Here is a 25,121-nt window from a genome sequence, read left to right as displayed (position 1 = left end):
GCAGGTGCCACGTGCCCCCAAATCACACTCCAGCTCAGGTCCCAAATGCCGAGACAATTGCAGAAGGTAGGAAGCAGCGTAGGCACCATCTGAATGTTGCTCAGAATTGTTTGGCCCATCTGTCTCTTGATGTTCTGTGACAAAGTAGAAAGACCAAGGACTTTAGAGTTGGGCTGACCAGGATGTGTAGACAGGCTTGGCTGCTGACTGTGTAATCTCAGGCAGGTTACTTGGTTCTGCCGAACCTGGCTTTATCTATCAAACAAGTATAAGACCACCTATGCTGTAGGATTATTGTTAGGATTAAAGGTAACATATGCAAAGTGCCTAGATGGGGCTCAAAATTACAACTATTGTAATTGGCAGAATGTCCGGGTTTCATTTCAGAAGCCCAGGATGACCTAAACATAATCTCTTGAATGTAAACACTGGATGTCTTCTACCCCTAAAGATTTAAAGTAAAAGAAGAAAATGACACGAAGACACCCTCCCGCCCCCCACACGAAGGGCACGCACTCCTCCCTAAATCAAAACAAAATGATGGCGATAAAACTCGAAGTGCCCTTTGCTCATGTGCCTCCTTGAGAAAAACAAAAAAGACTAGTTTCTCATCTCTGCCCCTCTGTCCCCGGCACTTGCCTTGTCCAGCTGCTGAAGCTCTTGGCCTCCATCCTGGTTTTGAGAGGGCCAGACAGCAAAACCAAAACAAACCAAAACAAACAAAGAAACCACAGAAGAGGAAGGGGACGCGGGACCTTGATGCAGAAGGGAAAAGAAAAGGAGACAAAGAGAGTAAAGAGTCATAGCCACATTACCTCCAGCGCCCAGAGCCTTTCCAGCGCTCTTTCCAGTGCGGGAAGGCTTGGTAACAGCCTCCGTTAGGGGCTCAGTTCTGCATGCAGAAGAGCAACAGTGACATCTTCAGGGCAGCCAGAAGAACTTGGCTGGGGAAGCAGAGGGGACGCTCTCCTTTTAGAACACACCCCGAAGTGGAGATGTCTGTGGCCCCCAGCTGGCCTTTTCTCTACCTGACATGACAGGTGTGTGCATAGTGCAAGCCCCCTCATACTAACCCCCAGGCCCCCCACCAAAACTGACGCCTGGGCATGCCTCCCTCTTGCTCAGCCAAACTCCTATGGAGCTGGAAACTCAGAAGGGTGTGTTGGTTAGAGACTCTAGGGCAAGCAACCAAAACTGATTTTGATTTTCAAAGAAATGAAATTTATCAGTAAGATACTGGATAGCTCATGCAATCTCTGGGAAAGCTGGAGAACCAGGCTCAGGGGACAGACGGGAACAAAGGGAAGCAAAAACATTCAGAACCCAATCAAAGCATGCCACTGGGCAATCAATTCTGATGAGAGGCCTCACTGTGGTCACCCATAGTTGCCACCAGCAGCACGGCCAGCATGGGCAGCTGGGAGCCCCAGCTGGATTCAACGCCCCTGCTGCCTCTTGACATCACTGGCTCTCCATTTAAAGTCCCAGGCCCACAGGCTTGCACCATAGCTGTAAGGGATCCCTGGAAAAGATCTTGCCACACAAACGTCATTTCCCCAAATACAGAAAAGACATTCCACAGATGCTGGGCAGCCAACATCAACAAAATGTCCCTTACAGAATGCAACTGATGTGACAGCGAATTGCAGACCTGGCACCATGGAGTGTTTTGAGTCCGTGGAAAGTTGTGTGACAAAGCAGAAAAGGCACAAGCCAGGAATTCAAAAATCTCGGTGAGATCCCATCCCTTACTAGCTATGCAACTCAGGTGGGCAAATAAGCTTCTCTGGGTTTTTGCATGGAATATGCACGGAATAGAAATACCCCTACCTACTTCGCAAGGCTGATGTGTATACCAAATTAGTTAATTTTGTAAACAGGCTTCGAAAATTATACTATTACTGAGTAAACGCTTTTGCCCGTCGGGGTTCCAGGTTACCCATCTGTAAAATGCAGGGCTATTGTGAGGTACAAATGGATGGTTTGATTTACAAATTGAAATCATTGCTGTTTGGGATTTGCCTCAAAATAACAGAGGCAGTGGGTAGGAGAGGAAGAGGGTAGGGATACAGAGATGGCTGACCATGGGTTAGTGTTAAACCTGGAGGGTGGGCACATTACACCATCCTCTCCATGTTAGTTTGAGTATGAACTCTTCCATAATAAACGGTTTTTTAAAACGAAGGGTCTTGGAAGTACGTAGAAGAAACAAGCCCCACTCTCCCTGCCCCGCACTCCCAGGCGCTGTTTCTCAGGCACTGCGCCCCTTCCTCTAGGTCCACCACCCTCCACCCCACGCGGGTGAAAGTGCATCCTTTGTGATAAAAATACGCGCTTGAAATAACGAAAGCCCCAACGAACTGATGGACATCAAAAGAAAAACCGAAGCAAAACGAGCGGACGCGCGCCTTAGGGAAGAGCCAGTCAGGAACAACTGCGAAGTTGCTCTCGCCCATAAACACGAACGGACCCCAACTCCACCCCGGGCACCGCATTCGGTCATGGGCCCAGAAAACAACGATAACAACGATGCCACACAAGGCTGCACGCCCGGTGCCAGCAGGCGCCGCAACGAGCGAAGTGGTCGAGCCGTGCGGGGCCCTCGGGCGTCCCGAGCAGACGGCGCAGTCGCACCGCGGGCGCAGGGCTCGGACGCCGCGAGGCTGCACCCGCACTGGGCGGGACTTTGGATGCCCGCGACGCTGCGCGCGCAGACCGCCAACCCCAGCGATCTACCCCACCCGCCCCGCCTGAGTTTAAAAAACAACAACAACAACAACAACAGCAACAACAAAACCACCGCCCATCCCATCCCGGCCCCGCCCCTGGGCCGCCCGGATGAGCCCCGAACAAGCATGGCCGGCAGCGGGGCGGAAGTGGCCCCGCCCCCCAACATGGCCGCCGGGCGGGCCTCCGGGCGGAAGTGACCCGTCGGGACCCTGACGGGTCCATCATGGCAGCCATGGCAGCCACGGCCGCCTCCCCCGCGCTGAAGCGGCTGGATCTGCGCGACCCCGGGGCGCTTTTCGAGACACATGGAGCGGAGGAAATCCGCGGGTTGGAGCGCCAGGTTCGGGCCGAGATCGAGCACAAGAAAGAGGAGCTGCGGCAAATGGTGGGCGAGCGGTACCGCGACCTGATCGAGGCGGCCGACACCATCGGCCAGATGCGCCGCTGCGCCGAGGGGCTGGTGGACGCCGTGAAGGCCACCGACCAGTACTGCGCCCGGCTCCGCCTCGCCGGCTCGGCCGCCCCCCGGCCGCCACGGGACCCGCAGGTCAGCCCCGCACTCCCGGTCCCGCCCCACCCCCGGTGGGACCCGCCCCCGGCCCTCCCGCGGCCGCCGGTCAGTCCTCGCCCCCCGGCGCGAGCCTCACCTGCCTCAGGGAAGAGCCTGCCGCCAATTTCTGGACTCCCTTCCTCGGGGGAGGGCGCCGGCGGTCCTTTCGCTGGCTGCTGACCCGTCGTTCAGCAGCTCCCTTCAGGAGCCTTCCCTGACTTCCGGGCCCTGACTCCCTCACCTCTCTCGTGGCTTCGCTGGGCTCTCCTAAGTTTAGATGAAAACGCCAGGGGTCTCTCGCTAGACAGTTCGGCTCATTGCCTGTATAACGTTTCCTGACATTCTTAGAACACATTTCTCCCTTATTTTAACACCTTCCCCTCATATCGTTCATTCCTCATCCCAGTCTTTTCCCCACGCCAGTCCCAAGAATAACCTCCACAAACCCAAAGAGCTCTTCTACCTTTGGTGGAGTTGTTGAATGACAGTACCAGCCATCAAGCCCCCTTCTTTCAATAGCGGAACAGTTCATTTTAGGCAACTAAGGTTATTCTAATCAAGTTATCCTGTTTTTTTCCTCCAAACCCTAATGATTAGACCTGGTGTGGAAGGATTCAGCCCTAAATACATCCTAATACTGGAGCAGCATTTTGCATTCCTAAAGAAGGGGATGACTAAGTGAACGGGTAGGGAGGATGAGAAAGGTAAACCTGGAATTTGTTCTTAACGACCCCGGGGAAGAACCTTATAGGACATGGAAGAACTTGCAAAAGTACAATTTAGCTCCCGTTTGTAACTTTTTAATACAACCTGTGTTTTAGAAGAATCCGGATTAGTAGGCAGGGCTCACACAACACAACCACAGAAGATTGGAAATACTTGTTGAAATGAGAGACCTCATCCCTCTCCTCTGTAAGCTGTGCATTTATACCTGCCTCCTCCTAGGTGGCCAGCCTTTCCTATAACTGAGTCTTGCTTCATGGTTTATTAAAAAGCTAACTTGTACCATGCCTGACTTTAGAAATGTATGTATTTTTTATACTCGTTATATCTGATTTATTCTCAGTCAGACCCACAAAAATTTGAGTGCCCTCTGTGTGTTCAGGCACAAAGAAACAGAAGCCCCCTAATTCCTGCTCTGAAGGAGCTTACAGTCTAGTCAAGGAATTAAATCCATGGAAAGTTGATGAGAAAAATGTGAATAATTCAGAATAACAGTAGAAAGCATTTTAGGATAATGTGTGATTGATTCCAAAATACGTACATTTACCATAAGATTTCTGAAGGAAGTCACTTCAGGCTTGAGTCCTTCTCAGTAAGGAGGGGCCTTCATGACAGATGAGATTTGGAATATGGATCTGGAGTATGAAAAGACAATTAAAAACAGGTAATCAGTTCAATTAAAGCAGGAGTTCTCAACCTTGGTGCTTTTGACATTTGGGGCTGGATCATTCTTTGTTGTAGAGACTGCCCTGTGCATTATAGGATGTTTATAAGCATCCCTGGCCTCAACCCACTAGACACCTGTAGTACCCTTCTTCCCCATCCTCATGTCTCCAGATCAGAACCATGGGAAGGATATGAATCTCCTGGGAACTTGGGAGCAGAGTGGTGGTATGCTAAGATACATATAGAGGTCAGATGACTAAAATTTTTGGTAGGGAGATGAATTTAGTTTTGAACATACTGATTATGGAATGGCAGAGAAGCTTAGCAGGGCAACAGCAGAAAAGGCTCCAGTGGGACTCGGGAGTGGTGAGGACTAAAAAAGAGGTGGGAGTGGTGTTCTGCTAAGAGGTGATGCTGGAGGGTAGGAGTCTGGGAGTAGGAGGGTGGACTGAGATGGGGAGAGGCGTGAGGACTGCACCAGATGAAGATCTGATGGACGAGTAACAAAGAAGTCCATCAGGCACTCAAAGAAACAGGTGCAAATGTAGGGATGCTGAACATCAGAACAGGGAAGAAGAAAGCTCACTTGAGTGGTGGTCCGTAGGGCTCCATGCTGTGGAGACATCTCAAGGGTCATAGATAACCAGACTGAGATGACCAGATTAAGTTTGCATCTCCATATGACTGGGAGGACAATCCAGTGGGGCTGTCCAGCGCTCCTGACTCCAGGCATCCCACTACACCTAACTTGGAAACCTTGCCAAGTGGCATCAAATCGGGCATAATAAAAGCTTTGTACCCTGCAGTACCCCCACATTTCTCCCCAAGCCTGCCAGACACTGAGCTTGCAGTGGTTCTGCATTCGTTCCGTGCCTTTCCCTGCAGCCCCAGCAGCCATCCCAGGAGAAGTTCTACAGCATGGCTGCCCAGATCAAGCTACTCTTAGAAATTCCCGAGAAGATCTGGAGCTCGATGGAGGCCTCCCAGTATCTCCACGCCACACAGCTCTACCTGCTCTGCTGCCACCTTCACAACCTGCTCCAGCTGGATTCTTCTAGTTCCCGCTTCAGCCCCGTCCTCTCACGATTCCCCATACTCATCCGGCAGGTCGCAGCAGCCAGCCACTTCCGGTACGTAGATCCAGCATAAAGATCTGCTCTAGGGATGGCTGCGCTTCACCCTGACCGGTTTACAGAATGTGTCTTTTATCCTGATGTACCAGGGTTCTTCTTCCCAAGATGTTAAAAAATTCCCCATTGCTCTTTGTCATCATCTTTCTAGGTCAACTATTCTGCATGAAAGTAAGATGCTGCTCAAAGGCCAAGCCGTGTCTGACCAAGCTGTAGCGGAGGCCCTGTGCTCCATAATGCTCTTAGAAGAGAGTTCTCCTCGCCAAGCCCTAACAGACTTCCTGTTGGCCAGAAAGGCAGCTATTCAGAAACTTCTCGACCAGCCGCACCATGGTAGGTTTGGCTTCTTTCCAAAATATGGTCCTTAAGAGAATGGAGAAGGGGGAGCCGAGGGAGACTGAAGCACCTAGAGTGTTCTCTTGTTTCTGACTTTACTAAAGGAAACTGTTTACAGGAGGATGGTTTCTTCTCGTAGGTGCCAGCATCAAGGCCCAGGTTTGCTCATTAGTGGAGCTGCTAGCCACCACTTTGAACCAAGCTCATGCTCTTTTCTACACTTTACCAGAAGGTCAGCTGCCAGATCCATCCCTGCCGTGTGGCTTGCTCTTCTCAACTCTGGAGACCATCACAGGCCAGCATCCTACCGGTGAGCTCTTAGCCAGCCTTTCTTACTTTCAGGTTATTCAGCTGTTACTTACTGAGCACCTGCCACCTGCCTGCTATTGTGCTGGTCTCTGGGGATACAGCAGTGCCCTGGACAAATAGGGACCCCACCTTCGTGGAGGTCATGGTCTAAGGGTAGAGACAAATACTGAACTCACAAATACATACATATCTATTGAAAAACAACAGTGGCAACTACTATAAAGGCAAAGGACAGGTTGACTTGGGAGGATTGAAAGGAGGGAACTCACCAGTGAGGCTTTCCCTGGAGAATGATATTTAAACTGAAACCTGAAAATTCGGTAAGAGTTAGGCAGATGAGGAAGGCAAGGAAAAGAGTTCCAGGCAAAGGGGATGGGATGTGCAAAGGTCTTGAGGCAAGGAAGATGTTAGTATATTTAAGAAACTAAAAGCAAGCAGGTGAGGCTAAGGGGTATTGGGTGGAGGAAGAGCAGCATGAGAAGAGATATGGCCAGTCTATTGGATGTGACCAGATAATGTAGAGCTGTGCGGACCAGGCTAGGGAGTTTGGACTTTATCCAGAGAACAATGGATAGTCTTCTAGGACCTTCCAGGCTTGTTCGTCCTTCTGTTATATGTCCCCATACATCCTGTGCTTTTATTTAATAGCATTTATCCTAATTGGAATTAAATACCATTGGCTTTTATGTGGCAGTGGATCTTCATGGGGTCTGGAGTGGATGCTGAGAGCTCACTTGGGAGGCTGTCATCATGACCTAGGTGGCAGACAATGGGGGCTAACTGGACAACTTGGACATCTGTTTAGCAGGGGATTTGGTATTGGTGGGGAGGGTATAGGAAGGAGGTGTCCAGGTTTACTAGAAAAGCAGCTGGTTTGAAAGGGCTGATAATGAGTTCGCTCTTGAAAATATTGCTTTGGAGATGATTGAGCCCTTGGAACGGGAATGTGGAGTGGGCAGGTGACTGTGGGTCCAGAACAGAGCAGTGAGAGGTCTGGCTGGAGACACACATCTGTGCATGTGGCTGTTGTCTGAAGCCATGGGGATGGGGGACATCATCAGGAAGAAGAGAGGATGGCAGAGGACTGTGCCTCAGGGGACTCCAGAACTCAGGGGTCAAGCGGAGACGACACAGTCCCAAAGGTAGAAGAGAAACAGGTAGAACGTGGGGACAGCCACCTGGTCATTTTCAGAGAGAGAGATGTATGATGTAGCCTCTTCTTTTTTTTTTTTTAAGATTTTATTTATTTATTTGACAGAGACACAGCGAGAGAGGGAACACAAGCAGGGCGAGTGGGAGAGGGAGAAGCAGGCTCCCCGCTGAGCAGGGAGCCCGATGCGGGGCTCGATCCCAGGACCCTGGGATCATGACCTGAGCCGAAGGCAGACACCTAACGACTGAGCCACCCAGGTGCCCCTATGTAGCCCCTTCTTGGGCTTATTTATCTTTCAACAAGGGTGCCACTCCCTTATGCCCTGGCTTTCTTCTAGGTGCTTCCACTTAATGCTTTACCCCTCTCGTGAAAGGTGAGTACAGGCTAATGTGTCATGGCTCTGGACAACAAGTGCAAGCGACCTTAGAAGGACCCCTGTGTTTCAAGCTCCGGAGGGTGCTCACGCACAGAACACGGTGAATGGGCCTCCCAGAGTCGCCCCACAGATGCCTGTGTCCTTCTTGGGAGGTCACCTCTGAAGAGCTACAATTCACCGATCAGGATGAGTGGTCTTTCATTCTTTCCTTAGCTCTTCCAGGTTGGTCAGAGGATGGTGAGGAAAAGGAAACTGTCACCTTTTACTTTGTGACAACGTCGGGGGCCGCACAGCGCTCAGTACTGCTTTCTCTCCCTGCCCCGCCCCCACTCCCTTCCTCCCTGTCCTTCGCCTTCTCTACCAACATGGTGCCCAGAGTTGGCACGAAGCTGCCAGCTCCCCGATGGGTGTACAGTCTATACTTTCCTCTTCCCCCTGTCTCGGGGGTCCAGTCTGACCTGCCCAGGAGAAGACCAGATGATTTTTGGAGGTTGCTTCTAGGTCCATTTTTTAATATGCCTTTCAAAGGATGGCCCTGATTACTTGTCACTTGGCCTTCTCTTAGGAAAGGGTGCTGGCGTTCTGCAAGAGGAGATGAAGCTCTGCAGCTGGTTCAAACACCTGCCGGCGTCCATCGTCCAGTTCCAGCCGGCTCTCCGAACCCTGGCGCAGCCCATCAGCCAGGAGTACCTGAAAGACACGCTGCAGAAATGGATCCACATGTAAGTAGCCAGAACTTTCCTGAGGTGGGCAGGGACCACCTGTGTAGCCACACCAGGGCCAATGAGGGCCACTGAGGAAGAAGGGAGAAGCCTCATCTTCTGGATGATGCTCTGCCTGCTGCCCACTGGGTCATGCCAGGCACTTGCTCAGCCACTGGTCACTGCCTTCGTGGCAGGTTAGCCCCGACTGTGGGAGAACCAAGAGGGAATTCGCCTTTCAAAATACTACCTACAGGATTTAAAATTCTATGTAAGAGTTCTGCCACTCCTAAGCTTTTATTTAGTGCAGTGGTTTTTGAAGCCATTCTAGGGGGCTCTAGCCTTTCTTCCAGATAGATATCTCAGGGAGGCAAGGGTAGGCCCCACCCCCCCATGTAGCCGGAAATGCTGTTTATACATATTTATAAAAACTCCGAGAGATATAAATATTTATATTGGGACCCAGGTAAGAGGTTTTCAAATGGAGTGCTGCTGTTTTTCTTTTTTTTAAGATTTTATTTATTTATTCATAAGAGACAGAGAGAGAGAGAGGCAGAGGGAGAAGCAGGCTCCCCGCTGAGCAGGGAGCCTGATGTGGGACTCGATCCCAGGACCCTGGGATCATGACCTGAGCTGAAGGCAGATGCTTAACCATCTTGCCCTGTTTTTCTTAATAAAGGTGTGAAAACCATGAATCTAATAAGGCCCAAGAGAAATGATTTTGTTGCAGGTGTAATGAAGACATTAAAAATGGGATCACCAACCTGCTTATGTACGTGAAGAGCATGAGAGGTCTCGCAGGGATCCGCGATGCCATGTGGGAATTACTTACCAATGAATCCACCAATCACAGCTGGGATGTGATATGTCAGCGGCTTCTGGAGAAGCCTCTCTTGTTCTGGGAGGATCTGATGCAGCAGCTGTTCCTTGACCGATTACAGGTGAGGAGATCACATGGTCCAGTTGTTTTCTGGCCAATCCTAGCATGGTCTTTTGACTGTCTGGGGGGACTTCTGTCACTCCTGAGTGTACTCTTTCTCTCCTGACTGACCCAGGGATGGCTCTTCTGGAGAATGAGCCCTAGACATGAGCAGAGATCCAGACTCTGGTGCAGAAAGAGACCAGGCCTCTGTCACGTGGTCGGGAACGTGTCTGTGGCCATCAGTGACGACTCTGTTCTCTGCTAACACCATGTCATCCTCCTGAGCATCCTGGAGAACATGCAGAGTGCCAGGATGGACTGCCACTTGGGGTTGTTGCTTTCAGATTTCCTGACAGGAGTCTTGACTGGAACTCTTCTCTCGCTTCCTTTCAGACACTGACAAAAGAAGGCTTTGACTCCATCTCCACCAGCTCTAAGGAACTGCTCATTTCAGCCCTGCAGGAGCTTGAGGGCAACACCAGCAACTCCACTTCAAATAAGCACCTCCACTTTGAGCACAACATGTCTCTCTTCCTCTGGTCCGAGAGCCCCCAAGACCTGCCTCCCGACGCCGCCTGGGTCAGCGTGGCGCACCGGGGGCATTTTGCTGCCAGTGGGCTCTCCATGAAAGCACAGGCCGTTAGCCCTTGTGTCCAGAACTTCTGCTCTGCCCTAGATTCTAAACTGAAGGTGAAGCTGGATGACCTCCTGGCTTACCTTCCCTCTGCTGACGCGTCCCTGCCCAAGGACGTCTCCCCTGTGCCAGCCCAGAGCCGTGCCTTTGACAGGTATGCGGATGCCGGGACTGTGCAGGAGACGCTGCAGACTCACTCGGTGGCGTGCATCAAGCACATCACAGACCACATCCGGGCAGAGCTGCAGAGCATCGAACAGGTTGTGCAGGGGCAGCAGGATCTCCTCAGTGGTGTCAAGTTGCATTCAGTCCTTTTCATGGCCAGACTCTGCCAATCTCTGGGAGAACTGTGTCCCCACCTGAAGCAGTGCATCTTGGGAAAGTCGGGAAGCTCCGAGAGACCAGCAAGGGATCCCAGGGCTCTGAAAAAACAGGGAAAGGGGAAAGCGCAGGAAATAATTCCTATGCAGGCGAAATGGCAAGAAGTTAAGGAACTCCTCCTCCAGCAGAGCGTGATGGGCTACCAAGTCTGGAGCTCAGCAGTTGTGAAGGTGAGTGACACGCACACAGTCTGCCCGTGCTCACCACGCAACCCCATCCTGGCTCCTTTCCATCATGTTCCAGGCTGGCCAACCTCAGAGAGGTCTTGTCTTGTCTGTCTTTTTTTTTTTCCAAGAAAAATTTAATAAAACTTATTTTGTTTTATATCTCTATTATGTACTTGTAAGTATCAAACTAGTGAGAATGTCAGTTGTAACAAGGCATATCTTTCTGGTCTACGTCTATTCTTTTTGCATTTGTTTTCTTTAATTCAGTTGATTAACATATAATGTATTACTGGTTTCAGAGGTACAGGTCTGTGATTCATCAGTCATAGACTACCCAGTGCTCATTACATCACATGCTCAGGGAGGTCTTTTCATAGCAAGGGAGTAACAGTTCTTGTTTCATGCAGTTACTTTCACTTCTCTGCGATAGTGAGATAGCGCAAATGTAAAAGTTTTTCCATTCAAATGTTTAGCCTAGATTTTATAGACACAAACTCTGGGTTTTTGTCTTTCCGTCTGATAAGAATGAAAGACCTCCCTGGACAAGGGTCTAGATTTCCTGCTCTTCCACCCGAATGTCATATTCCCTACGGTCTCCCCTGGGGTCTTAAGAGGTGGCCCTGGACGTTTGTAAGGTAGTTACAACAAAATTCCCGTGGCTGACATGGGTAATTAGCCTGAGAAAAGTGACGTTTCCACTTGCCACCCCGCACGTGACCGACGTAGCAGAAGCTGGGCTCAAGATTACTCAAGTGGTTTGAAACACTCTCTAAAGGAACTAAGTGGCCTATTGGATATTTGCTTTTTATTACCAGGTTTTGGCTCATGGATTCACCCAGTCATTAGTTTTAGATGACGCCGGCTCAGTGCTGGCCACAGCCACCAGCTGGGATGAGCTAGAAATCCAAGAGGAAGCAGAGTCTGGCAGCAGCGTCACGTCCACAATCCGACTCCCTATACAGGTGAGCAGGTGCCCCCAGGAGAGTGCCTGTGGGCTGGACTGAGCCAAACAGCCCACTCTGCAGAGAGGAGAAAGACAGGAAAATCAGCCAACATACAACTTCCGAGGAAGAGCCAAACTGGTGTTGATAACTTTCTACCATGGGGGTAGAGTAGACATAGGGCCGAGTAGGTAGCAGACTGTTCGAGAAGTCAGCTAATGATTGTTTTCTATGCAGCCTGGGCTCTGCTCATTGGAGAGCTGCTCACCCCAAAGTGAAAACAGCATAACGCATAGTGCCACCTGCCAAGTCAGCCCCCAGCCACCAAACCAGTGACAGCTATGGTCACTTTCATCTATTAACTGGCCTGCTGGAAGGGGCTGCCTGGGGAGGTCCAGGTCCTGGTGCATGAGCCTAGTAAGGATATATGGACCCACTTCTCACTCAGTCGGCACAAGTCGCTGACTCAACATCCTTTGTTCTCTTAGCCATCCTGGTATGTCCAGTCCTTCCTGTTTAGCCTCTGCCAGGAAATTAATCGGGTTGGAGGCCACGCTTTGCCAAAAGTGACGCTGCAGGAGATGCTGAGAAGCTGTATGGTCCAAGTGGTGGCTGCTTATGAGAAACTTGCAGAAGGAAAACAGGTGAAGGTAGGTGTTTGAATTTTTTCCACTAAAAACAGAAATAAAAACCTGAGGTTTTTTTCTCGGGTTTGGGCAGTTCCCAGCAAGGATGCCAAGTGTCTGCCCTCAGTGCCGGCTAAGTGGTAGTGGCGAGTTCATCATGCCCCCTCTCGAGGGTCAAGCGGGTCTGCACTAAAGGGCAGTTCAGCAGGAAGGGAAAAAGGCCTGGCGTCCGACCCCAGCACTGCCACGTGCGCGCTACGGCTTTGGGCAAATCACGAAGCTCTCTCAGTTTCTCCGGGGTCAAGTGTGGTCCCTTGGAGAACTGCTTGGGAGGAGTGGGGGGTGAGTATGCCCAGGGCGGCATGTGGCACACAGAGGCTGAGGGAGCTCCTGTCTCCCAGCCCCCCACCGCCCTTGCCCCTTCCCTGAAGTGTTTTGCCCTTGGTGGGTGTTCCCATTTCATCAGTGACATATTTAAGACAGGACCACCTCCTGATTTGGGAAAGAATTCAGGAAAGTCTCCTGAGCTTCCTCAAAATGACTCTCCTTCATGCGAGGAGCTTTTCTTCTTCTAAAAGGGCAGTCTGCAGCACCCGAGGCCTTTGTTTGAAGGTTTTTAGTTTGGTTAAGACCAAGTTTTGAATATAACTCGTTGTTGTGACATCAAACAGTCCTTGTTGAGTATACAAGGTGCTGCTTCTGAAGCAACAAGCTGTATCTCAACCAAACAGTAGGCTGTTTAACAAGTCCTCTCCCTTCATGGGTGGGGATGGGACATTCGTTTACAGAAAGAAGGTGCCTTCCCGATGACCCAGAATCGGGCCCTGCAGCTGCTTTATGATCTGCGTTATCTCAGCATTGTTCTGACAGCCCGGGGTGAGGAGGTGAAAAGTGGCCGCAGCAAACAGGACTCCAGGTATGCTCACCCCAGCGGGCTCTCCCAGTGCCGCCTCTGCCGAGGGCACACAGCGCCTTTCCGGAAAGCCACCAAGAGGTAGCCTCTCGTTGTGCAGTAGCTGTTAGCTTTAACCAGGAAGTGCTCACATTACCAGCTAGATCAATAATGGCCACCTGTTGGATAAATGCCATGGTCAAGTGTGGTAGGTGGAATCTCATTCCACTCTCAGAATTCTCAGTCCACCTATCTTGGGTTTAATTTGAGCCTCTGGCGCTGTCCCTGACAACATGAGGAAGGAAAGGACTTCACTCAGAAATCTTAGCTGGTTAAAACTCTTTGAGGATTACTTAAGCACCATGGGCAGTGACAAGTGGTACCAAGCCAGCAAGTAAGAATAAATCCAAATCTGGGGTTTCTTTAGCAATGAAATGCCATAAGGTTGGTTTTTGACCTAAAAAATGTGGAGAATAATCATAATTCTTTTTCAGAATTGAGAAAGTGGCTGACTATCTGGAAGCACTCATTGACCCATTTGACCTGGATGTTTTCACACCACACCTCAACAGCAACCTTAATCGCCTGGTGCAACGAACTTCTGTAAGTCATGTGAGAAATGTGCTCAGGGTGAACGCAGGGCCACAGGCTCAAATGACAAGGTAAACCCGCTCCAGCACTTAATACTCTAGGAGGCAGTTGGGAGGAAGGTGGGATGCAAATAGCTCAGTTTAGTTGTAAGGGCCGAAAGAGGATTAGATAAAATCTCACTCCGGAGGCAACCGTGATCGCACCCCTCTAGTTGTAGATAAGGATGATTAACGGATTAAGGTTTTATCAAGGCCTCAGAAAGAGGAATAAAACAAAAGAGCGCCGTGACTCTGAGATTCTGACCTGTGGGCAGTGAAAAAGGTAATTCTGAAGCATAAACACGCTGCAAGGAACATTCCCCCAAAGGATGGTGAGAAACAAGTAAACGGATTTTCTCTTTTAACCTGACAGGGACAAACCCAGCCTGTCATTGTGCCCTGTTTCCTGTCTGCCAGGTTCTATTTGGATTGGTCACTGGAACAGAGAATCATTTCACCCCCAGGAGCTGCACATTCAACTCCCAAGAACCCCATAACATACTGCCCTTGGCGTCGAGTCAGATCAGGTAAGGATTCTAAGATGCTTTTGCTGGGCCCCGGAGCTTCCTGTTCATGCCACTAACACTCTTCATCTGGTCTTGGAGGTTTGGACTTCTTCCCCTGAGCATGACAACTACCCGAAAGGCCAAATCAACCAGCAGAAGCATCGAAACAAAAGCCCAGGTTAGTGCAGAGAGCAGGGGGTGCACCCGGATGGATCCTGTCCCCGTCTGCCACCAAACCACCCAGTTAGCTCCCCTTTAAATAACCGATAAAGAACCAAATGACAAAATGCACTAATGCTGCTTTTAATGGCGGCGCAATATAGAAGTACAAGGTTTCACTAGCTTGAGCTGAGAGGAGTTTTAAAAGATGCCCATTTACACTATCCAGTAGCCTCATAATAGAAACGTTATCTCAGGCTGCCAAGGCTGTAGAAAACAAGCAGGACAGGACGGAGACTATTTCTTGTTACTCGTAGGGTGGAAGAGTTAACCACTTAACCCAGCATGACGACTGTACTTGTTTGGAAAAAAAACTTTTGTTCTGGTGGTGGTTTCATCTTCCATTTCTTGGTTGGGTGGGAAATAAAAGGGAATTTGCTTCCTCAAGTTTGACATTTTCTTGTTAATACACGTTTTATTTCAGTCGACTGCCATCCATTAAGCCCGCAGGAGTCCTCCTGGGTATTTCTGAGTTGTGTTGTGTACGTGTGTGCTTGAGCCCCAACAGCTTGTCTCCTTACAGCATTTAGTTCTGTTTGCTTTCTTGGTGGACAAAATATTAGCAACGTGTCCTTTCCACCTTCCCTGCCATCAAACCCAGTAAGACCAAAATTCTTAAACCTCTGGTTGTGCATCATGGGAGGCGGCAGTGAAAAGCACAGCTCCCGCACAGGCCCTCCCCTCCGCAGGCTGGGACTCTGAATCTCTACTTCAAGTAACTGATCTGTACGTTCTGTCCGTAGGAGAGGCTCAGACCGCGGAAAGGAGGTACCTATGTTTACCCTTTTCCTAGGATAGTCCTCATCTTCAGATGTTAGTTCTGTCCCATAAGAAGATCTCATCTTGTCCCCTATGTCTTTTGCCAGTGTTGACAAAGGGCAGAGTCCCCTGACTAGAGCTATCCGTGCTTCTGAGATCTGCTTGTGTGTGCCGTGCGGACTCCGCGTGCCGTGGCGGGTGTGAGCAGGCAGGAGGGTCTGGGTAGACTCTAAGGCACTTTCCTCTACATGCATGGCAGGTTGTCCCCCCGGCACTCTCCCGAGCAGGTGACCCAACGCAGCCTGGCTCCTTGTTCCGACAGCTGGTCAGTGAGGAAGAAGACGCGTCCACGCCTTTGTTATTCAAGCTAGGTTGGCTCTCTAGTATGACTAAGTAACACGGGAACATATCCGTCTCTCTCTAAATAAATACTACATCATTTCTGCTAACGGTGCGTCTGCTTGTTTGTTTCTAAGCCACCAGTCTTTCCAGTTTCAGCGGTGGAATGTGGGCCCCCAGTTACTGTTAGGGGTTCCTTTAAGCATACAGTGAATCCTTGTCCAACGGTTTCACAATACTTGTGACTTTAGACAGCAGTTCAGATAGCTTATACTCGGTCAGCATTCCTCAGCGCCTTAATTCTTGAACCCCAAGGCGGATTCCCGGCGAGATCACGGAAGCTGCTGATAGAACAAGTCTATGAGTGAGACAAAGGTCATTACATACTTCTCTACTGTCAGAACTGTGCCGTGTTTCCTACTAAGTCTGAGATGGAGGCTTTGGAGGAGTAACGGTAGCGGAAGTGAGCTGGGTATACAAGTGTGAAAGACATTCTCTCTGGAAATACAAATATATAACAGAGAGAAGACAGTTAGCAAGGCTGCTTCACTGACACAGTCTAACTTGGATCTGATTGTTCTCCTGTTACAGAGGAGAGAGTACTTTCAACAGGACATCTACATACTAAGAGGTAGTATGGCAATTAATTTCAGTGCAAGACTGAATCAAGCTTTCTATATTTTGGAAAACAACTTAGGTTTTTTCATGGAAACTAGATACTCTTTACTAGTTTATTGAATTTAAAAAATTGAAGATCCCGCATTTTTAAAAGGCCTTTTTACATAAAGTAGAATTTCTAGTTGACAGATTTGGAAATCATTCGGAACTGGACAAACTATGGATTCAACACGCAGATGAGATTTCCTCATACCATTACCTCGACATGGATTTGATACCCACCCTCAAAAGAATCCTATAAAAAATTGCTTCAAAGCCCCTTTGAAATTGCAATAGTGCAGCAAAACCACAAGTAAACAACTGCCTGTCAACCCGTTATTTCAAATATAGACTGAAAAGCCAACAGGCATATTTTTGTGCAATTTTTTAAAACATCATAAGTTGAAATATCAAATCTGCACAGCGCTGTCCCTTCACAGAAGGCAAGAAACTGGCGGCACATCATGTCGGAGGCCGTCCTCGGTGCTGTAGGCTATGGAAGTGGGCCTCCTTCAGGGTCTGGTTGATGTGGAAGTAAGGGCCCTGGCACAGTGCAGACTGCTCGGGAACAGGCTGAGGGGTGTTAGGGCCGGAGCCGGCCGCCACATGGTTCAAGCTGCTCTCCGGCCCGCTTGCCCGGTCCGGGCTGTTGATGCTGCTGCCGCCGCTGCTCCCGCCACTGTCGCTGCTTGAAGACTGGAAGGGAAAAGAAACAGGGTCGCGATTAGGCAGTTTGCTTTCTTAAGAACTTCACTGTGGTTTCATTTACAAGACCCCACGTAAGAGCGTTCTCCCCATTTGGCTTGAGGAGGACCGGCATCAGAACGTCCAGTGAGTGGGCTTTGCAACTTTACAAAGTACGTTCACCTGAGACATTTCATTCTATGCTCATGACTGCCACGGGAGGTTGAGCGGGATTCTGATCCCCAGCACCTCCCCAAGGAGCGGCAGGGTCTAGGTTCAGGCCTTCCGACCGCTACGCCCTTCAACTACATCCTAATTCCTTTACACATCTTCTCTACCTGCTTTCATCGTTCATTCCAGTAATTTCCAAATAATCACAGGAGGAAGTTCTCAGCCTCCAAGGGAAAGTATCAATCACGGGTACAGGGTGTAAGTGTCATTAACACATAAAATGGCTTCTGGCCACAAGTTTTTAAAAATCTGTGCAATTTCGTGGTTCTCACCTCATGGACACAAAATCGTATTCTCTGAATGCAGAACACGTATCTTGCAAGAGTACAACATACTTCTTATCAAGTTACATTAGCAATTTTGCAGTTTGATCTATGTGTGCACAAGTGTGCCTAATTTTTTTTTAATGTAACAAATATGATTTGGTGTCTTAGTTGTCTTGAAGAAGCTACTCAGAGATCCCTAAGAACTAGGGTTCTCAAAAGGGAAGGCAATGGTAAGAATCCATTTCAGAATTACGGTATGTTACAATTTAAGTATTGCACTTCAAATAAATGAGCAGTACCCTTCCTCCATTCACAACTCAACCCAATACCGCACTGGAAAGAATCGATGCATGAGAAAAGTTAGAATTCTAGTAATTAACAACCTGGTGTATACTTTTCTTAACTTCACCCTCTGATCTAATTCATGCTCCCTTACACAAAGACATTTGTTTCAAAGTCTGTACACAACTATGTAAAATCTACACGTAAGAAAAAAGACTGGAAAAAAATCTGGCCATAGTAGTTATGTTAAAAATGGAGGGATTAGGGCGCCTGGGTGACTCAGTTGTTAAGCGTCAGCCTTCGGCTCAGGTCATGATCCCAGGGTCCTGGGATCGAGTCCCACATCGGGCTCCCTCCTCGAGGGGAGGCCTGCTTCTCCCTCTCCCACTCCCGCTGCTTGTGTTCCTGCTCTCGCTGTGTGTCTCTCTGTCAAATAAATAAATAAAATCTTTAAATAAATAAATAAATAAAAATGGAGGGATTAAGTTGCTTCTTTTTTTCCCCTACCTTTTACTATAATATTCTTGCAATGTGGTTATTATGTATTTTACTATAAAAATAAACATATAAATAATGTTTCCAGATAGATACTTTAGAAGTGATTTTTTAAAATACTAGTTTATTCATTTTTGAGTAAAAGTTGCCCCTAACAATATGTACAGAAACATCTGAAACAGCAAAGAAAGCAATGTCCATGAAACTTAATCCATTTTTTCTTTTTTTAAAGATTTTATTAATTTATTTGACAGAGAGAGACACAGCGAGAGAGGGAACACAAGCAGGGGGAGTGGGAGAGGGAGAAGCAGGCTCCCCGCGGAGCAGGGAGCCCGACGCGGGGCTCGATCCCAGGACCCTGGGATCATGACCTGAGCCGAAGGCAGACGCTTAATGACTCAGCTACCCAGGCACCCCGATAATCCATTCTTAAAAAGACTTAAAGGAAGGATCATCATGGTCCATAGGTCATCTGGAGCTACTTAACAGGTTACATAGCCCAACGCCCACAAATAGTAAAAGACAACCTGTCTTTCTACCAAAAAACACAAACATGAAAAGCATTATAATGGGCTGAATGGAGTCAGACGGCAGGGTTAGCAGCAATAGCAATTAAATTTAAAGACCGGGGCGCCTGGGTAGCTCAGTCGGTGAAGCGTCTGCCCTTGGCTCAGGTCATGATCCCAGGGTCCTGGGATCGAGCCCCACGTGGGGCTCCCTCTCCCTGCTGGTGCTCTCTCTCAAATAAATAAAAATCTTTTTTTTTAAAATGTACTTCAAGACTTAAGAAATCAAATACAATTCAAAACCAAAAATTGTTTTCCATAAAAGCTTCTCCTAACCTAGAGGGGAACAGCCCAGATGTGCGGCGCTCCTGCACCTAGTAAGGTCGTGAGTAGTTAACGAGTCAGCTACTACACTAGATAAGAAACCCACCGCGCAGAACGCTTTGTTTCCTCTTAGTCTGTTTTCTTTACTGTTTTTCGTTACAGGTACTGTCTGAAAATTAAGGCAAGAACTAGAATCAGTTTCTAGTAAGTCAAGTTTCCATCTCAAATTTTATTTATTTCACACTATAATAGCAAAGATGACACTATTCTGACAAAAGGTAAAAGTTCTTTAAAATAAACAGGTTAGAAAAGATTTTTGTACAATACCGTGAAAAGACATACCTGTGATTTCTAGTCCATTTTAGAAACTTCATGTAAAAACATGGTTTATACCAATTTTATAAAGACAGGTACACAAATGTTTAGTGTGGCCTTGTTTATAATAGTGAAAAAGTGAGAACCACCTACATGTCTAGCAATAGGGAAACTGGTTATAACACGTGCATATAAAATATACTCCGTGAATTATAATTTTAACAATGAAATTCTACTCAGCTATTAACACTAATGATAGAGATGTATATATATACCAAGAAAGAAGGCGTCAACGTTTTTTTACAGGTTGCAAAACCATATGTACAGTATGCCAACTGGTTTTTTAAATGTTTTCAATTAGCAGTCATCGCGCCTCGGATAAACCTCATTGGCTATGATACTGACACTGCGCAAAGCTGAATGTTCTTCTTTAGTACAGACATATGTGTACGCCAGAAACAGTCTGGAAGAACATATATATATATATATATATATGCCAGAATATTTAGAATTTGGACCTTCCATTTTTTTTATAATATTTTTGTATATATAGCTTCTACAAAAAAGATTTCTGTGGAAAGAAAATTGATCACAAGTAAGGGAACTAAAGAATGTTGCTGCAAAACAGACCTTCAGGTACTTCTAACTTCAAGACGGAGACTTAAAAACTATACTGATCTTGTCAGTACGATGTGCAGAAGACTTGCTTATCTCCTTTAAGAACCTCTAAAACTGCTTCAGTTACACGGACTTGCATTGAGGGGGCCGATGCTACTTTTAAACTAATGAACGAGAGCCTATCTAGAACCTGGGAATCAGGGTAAATGCCCCTTAGGTGTTATTTTAATATTTACAAAACATTACCTATGTAGTACTGCTGCCATCAAAGTGTAAAAGCAAACATCTCTGTCAAAGATGCTGTGGTTCCTATTTTCTGCCACTCGTAACCAGTCTTCTCACTACCAGGGAGGCTTTCAGGAGTATCTCACTCTCTAGGGATGAACCAGGGGTTTTGAAACTGAGGGGAAACCCATTAGCAGCCAGCATAGAAAAAGAAAACAGAGCAGAACATGAAAAGGATAACCGTTCTGTGAAACTTGTTTTATTGCTCATGAATATATTTGGTGTGTGCTGGGTCACAAAATAAAACATTCCTATGGGACAGAGTCAAAAAGTTGGGAAGTTAGTGTTGTTGGTCTGAATACTGCCCGTGAGGTCTACTTTGTGGGACAAGGGAAAGACCATTATTTCCTCCTAACCCTAAAAAGTAAGTCTCCGTCAATGTTTTATAATCTGCACAGAAGTCAATCTGTTTTGTTATAAAACAAAAAAACAAGATGAAAAGAGAAACTGTATTTTCCCCACTTAGTGGAGCTTTTTAGTATCAAATTGCTTGGGAGGGGGCACTCCTTTATAGTACACGGTTTTAAAAATTACAACTGCCAAACTAAAACAGAAGTGTTTACCTTGTTACTAGCACTGTTCTTAAGAATACTTTTATCAGACTTTGGGACTATAAAAGAGTCCTCAAACAGGAACCCCATCCCTATCCCCTGCACCTCAGAGAGACCACTCAGGAGACATTGTGTCCCAGTGGGCAGTTACAAAGCTCCTTCTCTTTCCTCTGGATTTTCAGTTTAGGCTTCATGCTGACATCTGACCCAGGTATTTTCAAGACAGATTTACATTACAAATCAAAAGAGAATAAGGCCACACTCTGTGAAATAAAAACCCCTTGCATATCCATGTGTACAAGCACAATAAAGTTAAATTTATGCCAATTCCAACCAACAGGGATCTCTCTAAATACACCAAGGCAACTCATGTCCCTGTGGAGAAGATGTGCATGCAAAGCAAGGACTCTAGGTTAGCTTAAGCACTCATGAAATGTACTAGTGTGTCTCTGTAAGTGCGGATGCCGGGGAAGGACAGAGAAGAGAACTATCACGATTCGGTCTATTCAGGAATCACCTGTGCGCTCTTTTTAAAAAGTGCACCTGCCAGGGCCCCACGTGGCTCTGGAAAACGTGGCTTGAGTATGCACAGACTGTTCTGATGGCCAACCACTGTCCACACAAATGTTCATCTGCCCGCTGTGTACAAGATGGCATTTTCACTAGGGCGACTTAATCAGTCAGCAAGAATGTGTTGGGCTTAACCAAGAATATGGTGGCAACCCAGCCATGGAGACCGATCATCCCACCACTGCTACTGTGGGGACGGGAATCTAGCAACAGGGGCTGAGAGAACTAGGAGAGCCACCGTGAAATGAAAAGTATTTGAACCGGGCCTAGAAGATTGAGGAAGAGTTTTAGTAAACGGGAAGTGACAAACTGGGAGCGCGGTAGGAGCAAAATCAGAAGAAGGAGTGTTTGGGGAGGTAAAGCTAATAGTGTGGTGCAGTGGGCTACTCCAGGCACAGTCGGTCCGACAAAATATCCAGGAGAGGTTATGGCTCAATGATCAAGTGCTCTGAAGTCTGCACCTAAGCCCTGCTCAGATCACACAGGAGTGAGGGTTCTACGCATCAGGCAGGAAAGCAGGCCCACGGGAGGACCACAGCAATGTGAATCCAAGGGTATGTGTCACAGCCCAAGGGGAGACAGAAGAAAGGAAATGAAGGAGACAACTGAGCTGGCAAGTACTGGGTGCTCAGTGCGCATCTGCTAAACGGAGACAGCACTGGTGAGCCTTGAGCAAAGGTTCAGGGGTGTTGGGAAGGAAACCGAGATCCAGAGAGGGAAGGAGGGAAGGCAGGTGGGACACCAGCCAGCCGGGCTGAAGGGATGGGCCAGCTGCTGGGAAAGGGGGAGAAAGCCTGCAGATGGGCTGGGCGGCGCAGAGACCTTCGAGGAAGGGACAGGCACCTCCGTGGGCTCGTGTCCAAGGGACACGCTGGGGAGACTGTAAGAGAAGGGAGGCATACTTGGGAGGCTTTCAGGGGCCTCGACAAGGAAGGAGAGTAGACAAAGAAAGGCGGAGGGACACTTCCCCCAGCAGAAAGGAAGAGCACATGTATATATAAATCCTGACGCAGAGGACAGGGACGTTAAGGACTCATGTTCTCAGTCCACAGGGCTCAAATTACACAGCAGAGGTCAAGAACTCTGGGCCCCTCGGCTCGGCCTATACCCAGTTCCATTTTCCCAGGGGGTAAAGTCAGTTTAAGAGAGGGCCCGTGTATATCCACGGTCGAAACAAAACAACTCTAAAGACAATTCCTGCTAATAATCTTTAGAAAGCCCTCCAGGTAGGAAGATTAATTACAGTCTCTCTGCTTCATAAAAGGAGAGCCAGAGTATATGTGTCTATTACCCAGAGTTGGATGCTTTCTCTTCTTAATTAGAAAAGCAGACTGGCAGTGTATCTCATTTTCTCTCAAACCCCAGCTTCCCATCGCCTCCAGCCCCCCGTTCACTGGTGCTTTTACGTTTATGCGAGCCTCAAAAGACCCAAGAATTCCGGCTCCCCGACCGCACATGCCCTTCCTGGGGTCATGATGAAGTGCCGTCTACGTCCGCGGCAGAGTCTGGAGTAAGTGCAAGAGATGACCCTAGCCAAGTCTGTCAGAGCATCTAACGGAAAACTCTGCTTCCAAAGTGCCCAACAATTTGAGAGAGCTCCAAGTCCGCTAGTATCAGCGAGGCCGTAAGATTCCGAACGAATTCAGTGGGCTAATGAAAATCTCTTCTAACTATGCAAGGAAAGACAATGCAGGTGGTCACTCTTCTGTGTCCCTGAGTAAACAACCTATGTTTCAGTTTCCCTTACAAGATGAAGTAGGACTGCACAATGGTTTAAATTCCTTCTGAACTAAAATGTTCTATGATCAATCACTTCATTTTGTTTAAAACCAACAGGCCAAAAAATAATCCTGACCTGTAGAAAAACGTGTGTACATACACTCATTTCTTTTTTTTTTTTTTTAAAGATTTTATTTATTTATTTGAGAGAGAGAAAGAGAGAGCAGGAGAGGGGGGAGGGTCAGAGGGAGAAGCAGACTCCCTGCCGAGTAGGGAGCCCGATGCGGGACTCGATCCTGGGACTCCGGGATCATGACCTGAGCCGAAGGCAGTCGCTTAACCAACTGAGCCACCCAGGCGCCCCATACACTCATTTCTTAACAAACTTGACATTCAGTGTCAATAAGAAACCACCTGGTGCAGCTTTTTATGCTGTGGGCTGAAGCGATGTATTACTAACACTTCAAGGACTTACACCATGAGCACAGTTTCTTAAAACATATGCTAAAAATCAGACTAATTTTGGAAAGGCCTGTTCCTCCACTTTGAATGGACCATTTTAGAAGGTAATTTCAGAGTTTATTTGCTACAGAGTTTTTAAACACAACACATACCCTAATAGTTTCACCAAAAACAGTTCTGTCTCTTAGGATACACCTACTACCCTACAACAGACTGAAGATGAGAATGGGCAAAAACTGGGAGCGCCTGGGTGGCTCAGTTGGTTAAGCGTCTGCCTTTGGCTCAGGTCATGATCTCAGGATCCTGGGATCAAGCCCCACAGCAGGCTCCCTACTCAGCAGGGGGCCTGCTTCTCCCTCTGCCTCTGCCCCTCCCCCCTGCTCACTCTCTCTGTCAAATAAATAAATAAAATCTTAAAAAAAAAAAAAGAATGGGCAAAAAACTAAGAGCCTTAATAGACTTTTTAAAAGATTATACTCAATATTCCCATTGTCATCTAAATTCACACTATTTAAAAAAAAATCACCTGATATTCAACTAATTCTTAGCAGTTAAGATACATGGATTTAGAGAACCCTAACTGTAATGATACATGGGTTCCCTGGTTATTTTTTTGTCAGGTCTCTGCAATCACACTAAGAATACCCTTGGAATTTTAGGGTTATGACATGAAAACTTTCCCCTTCTAGCAGAAAAAAAAAAAAAACAGGCAGAGGCTGCTCGAGGTAAGCCACTCCTGTTTTTTCTCCACATTCTCTCACCCTTTGTTACTTCATAGTGATCTGAAAAATTAAAATGGTCTCAGGAATGTTGAAAAAGAAAAGCAAAGCTGGCGGCGTCACAATTCTGGACTTGAAGCTGTATTACAAAGCTGTCATCATCAAGACAGTATGGTACTGGCACAAAAACAGGCACATAGATCAATGGAACAGAATAGAGAGCCCAGAAATGGACCCTCAACTCTATGGTCAACTAATCTTCGACAAAGCAGGAAAGAATGTCCAATGGAAAAAAGACAGTCTCTTCAACAAATGGTGTTGGGAAAATTGGACAGTCACATACAGAAGAATGAAACTGGACCATTTCCTTACACGATACACAAAAATAGACTCCAAATGGTTCAAAGACCGAAATGTGAGACAGGAGTCCATCAAAATCCTAAAGGAGAACACAGGCAGCAACCTCTTCGACCTCAGCCGCAGCAACTTCTTCCTAGACACATCGCCAAAGGCAAGGGAAGCAAGGGCAAAAATGAACTATTGGGACTTCATCAAGATAAAAAGCTTTTGCAAAGCAAAGGAAACAGTCAACAAAACCAAAAGACAACCGACCGAATGGGAGAAGATATTTGCAAATGACATATCACATAAAGGGCTAGTATCCAAAATCTATAAAGAACTCATCAAACTCAACACCCAAAGAACAAAGAATCCAATCAAGAAATGGGCAGAAGACATGAACAGACAT

The 25,121-nt window shown here is 47.6% G+C and overlaps 3 protein-coding genes and 1 pseudogene across 6 annotated transcripts in view; 1 reads left to right on the top strand and 3 right to left on the bottom strand.

Moving 5' to 3' along the window:
• The window catches only part of SLC39A11 (solute carrier family 39 member 11), a 265,991-nt gene extending 262,412 nt beyond the window's left edge, over nucleotides 1-3,579 (bottom strand). Inside the window, exon 1 of one of the 3 annotated variants that reach the window (XM_081804588.1) lies at nucleotides 3,378-3,579. The gene's annotated coding sequence lies outside the window, so the exon portion shown is untranslated. The remainder of the gene's footprint in view (nucleotides 1-3,377) is intronic. The other 2 variants (XM_081804587.1, XM_081804590.1) reach the window with 2 other exon arrangements.
• On the top strand, nucleotides 2,936-15,799 carry COG1 (component of oligomeric golgi complex 1). The gene is made up of 14 exons (XM_081804582.1): nucleotides 2,936-3,277; nucleotides 5,555-5,799; nucleotides 5,951-6,132; nucleotides 6,275-6,445; nucleotides 8,539-8,695; nucleotides 9,405-9,615; nucleotides 9,990-10,781; nucleotides 11,594-11,740; nucleotides 12,208-12,369; nucleotides 13,134-13,261; nucleotides 13,732-13,840; nucleotides 14,284-14,393; nucleotides 14,472-14,550; nucleotides 15,610-15,799. Exons 1-14 carry the CDS (start codon nucleotides 2,954-2,956, stop codon nucleotides 15,745-15,747), a joined length of 2,955 nt encoding a protein of 984 aa, XP_081660708.1. The 5' UTR covers nucleotides 2,936-2,953; the 3' UTR covers nucleotides 15,748-15,799.
• The window catches only part of VCF1 (VCP nuclear cofactor family member 1), a 19,732-nt gene continuing 9,270 nt past the window's right edge, over nucleotides 14,660-25,121 (bottom strand). The window contains exons 3-4 of one of the 2 annotated variants that reach the window (XM_081804593.1): nucleotides 19,241-19,303; nucleotides 14,660-17,042 (exon numbers count right to left, since the gene is read on the bottom strand). In XM_081804593.1, the coding sequence (XP_081660719.1) occupies nucleotides 16,809-17,042; nucleotides 19,241-19,303 (297 nt within the window). In that variant the 3' untranslated portion in view covers nucleotides 14,660-16,808. The remainder of the gene's footprint in view (nucleotides 17,043-19,240; nucleotides 19,304-25,121) is intronic. The other variant, XM_081804594.1, reaches the window with a different exon arrangement.
• Nucleotides 19,737-19,867, bottom strand: LOC115942329 (U4 spliceosomal RNA; annotated as a pseudogene).

The sequence above is a fragment of the Leptonychotes weddellii genome, chromosome 15 (genome assembly GCF_054177405.1).
Source record: "Leptonychotes weddellii isolate Sample4059 chromosome 15, ASM5417740v2, whole genome shotgun sequence".
NCBI classification, from domain to species: domain Eukaryota; kingdom Metazoa; phylum Chordata; class Mammalia; order Carnivora; family Phocidae; genus Leptonychotes; species Leptonychotes weddellii.
Note: the sequence above shows the minus strand (reverse complement) of the source record. Positions and strands in the feature narration are given on the sequence as shown.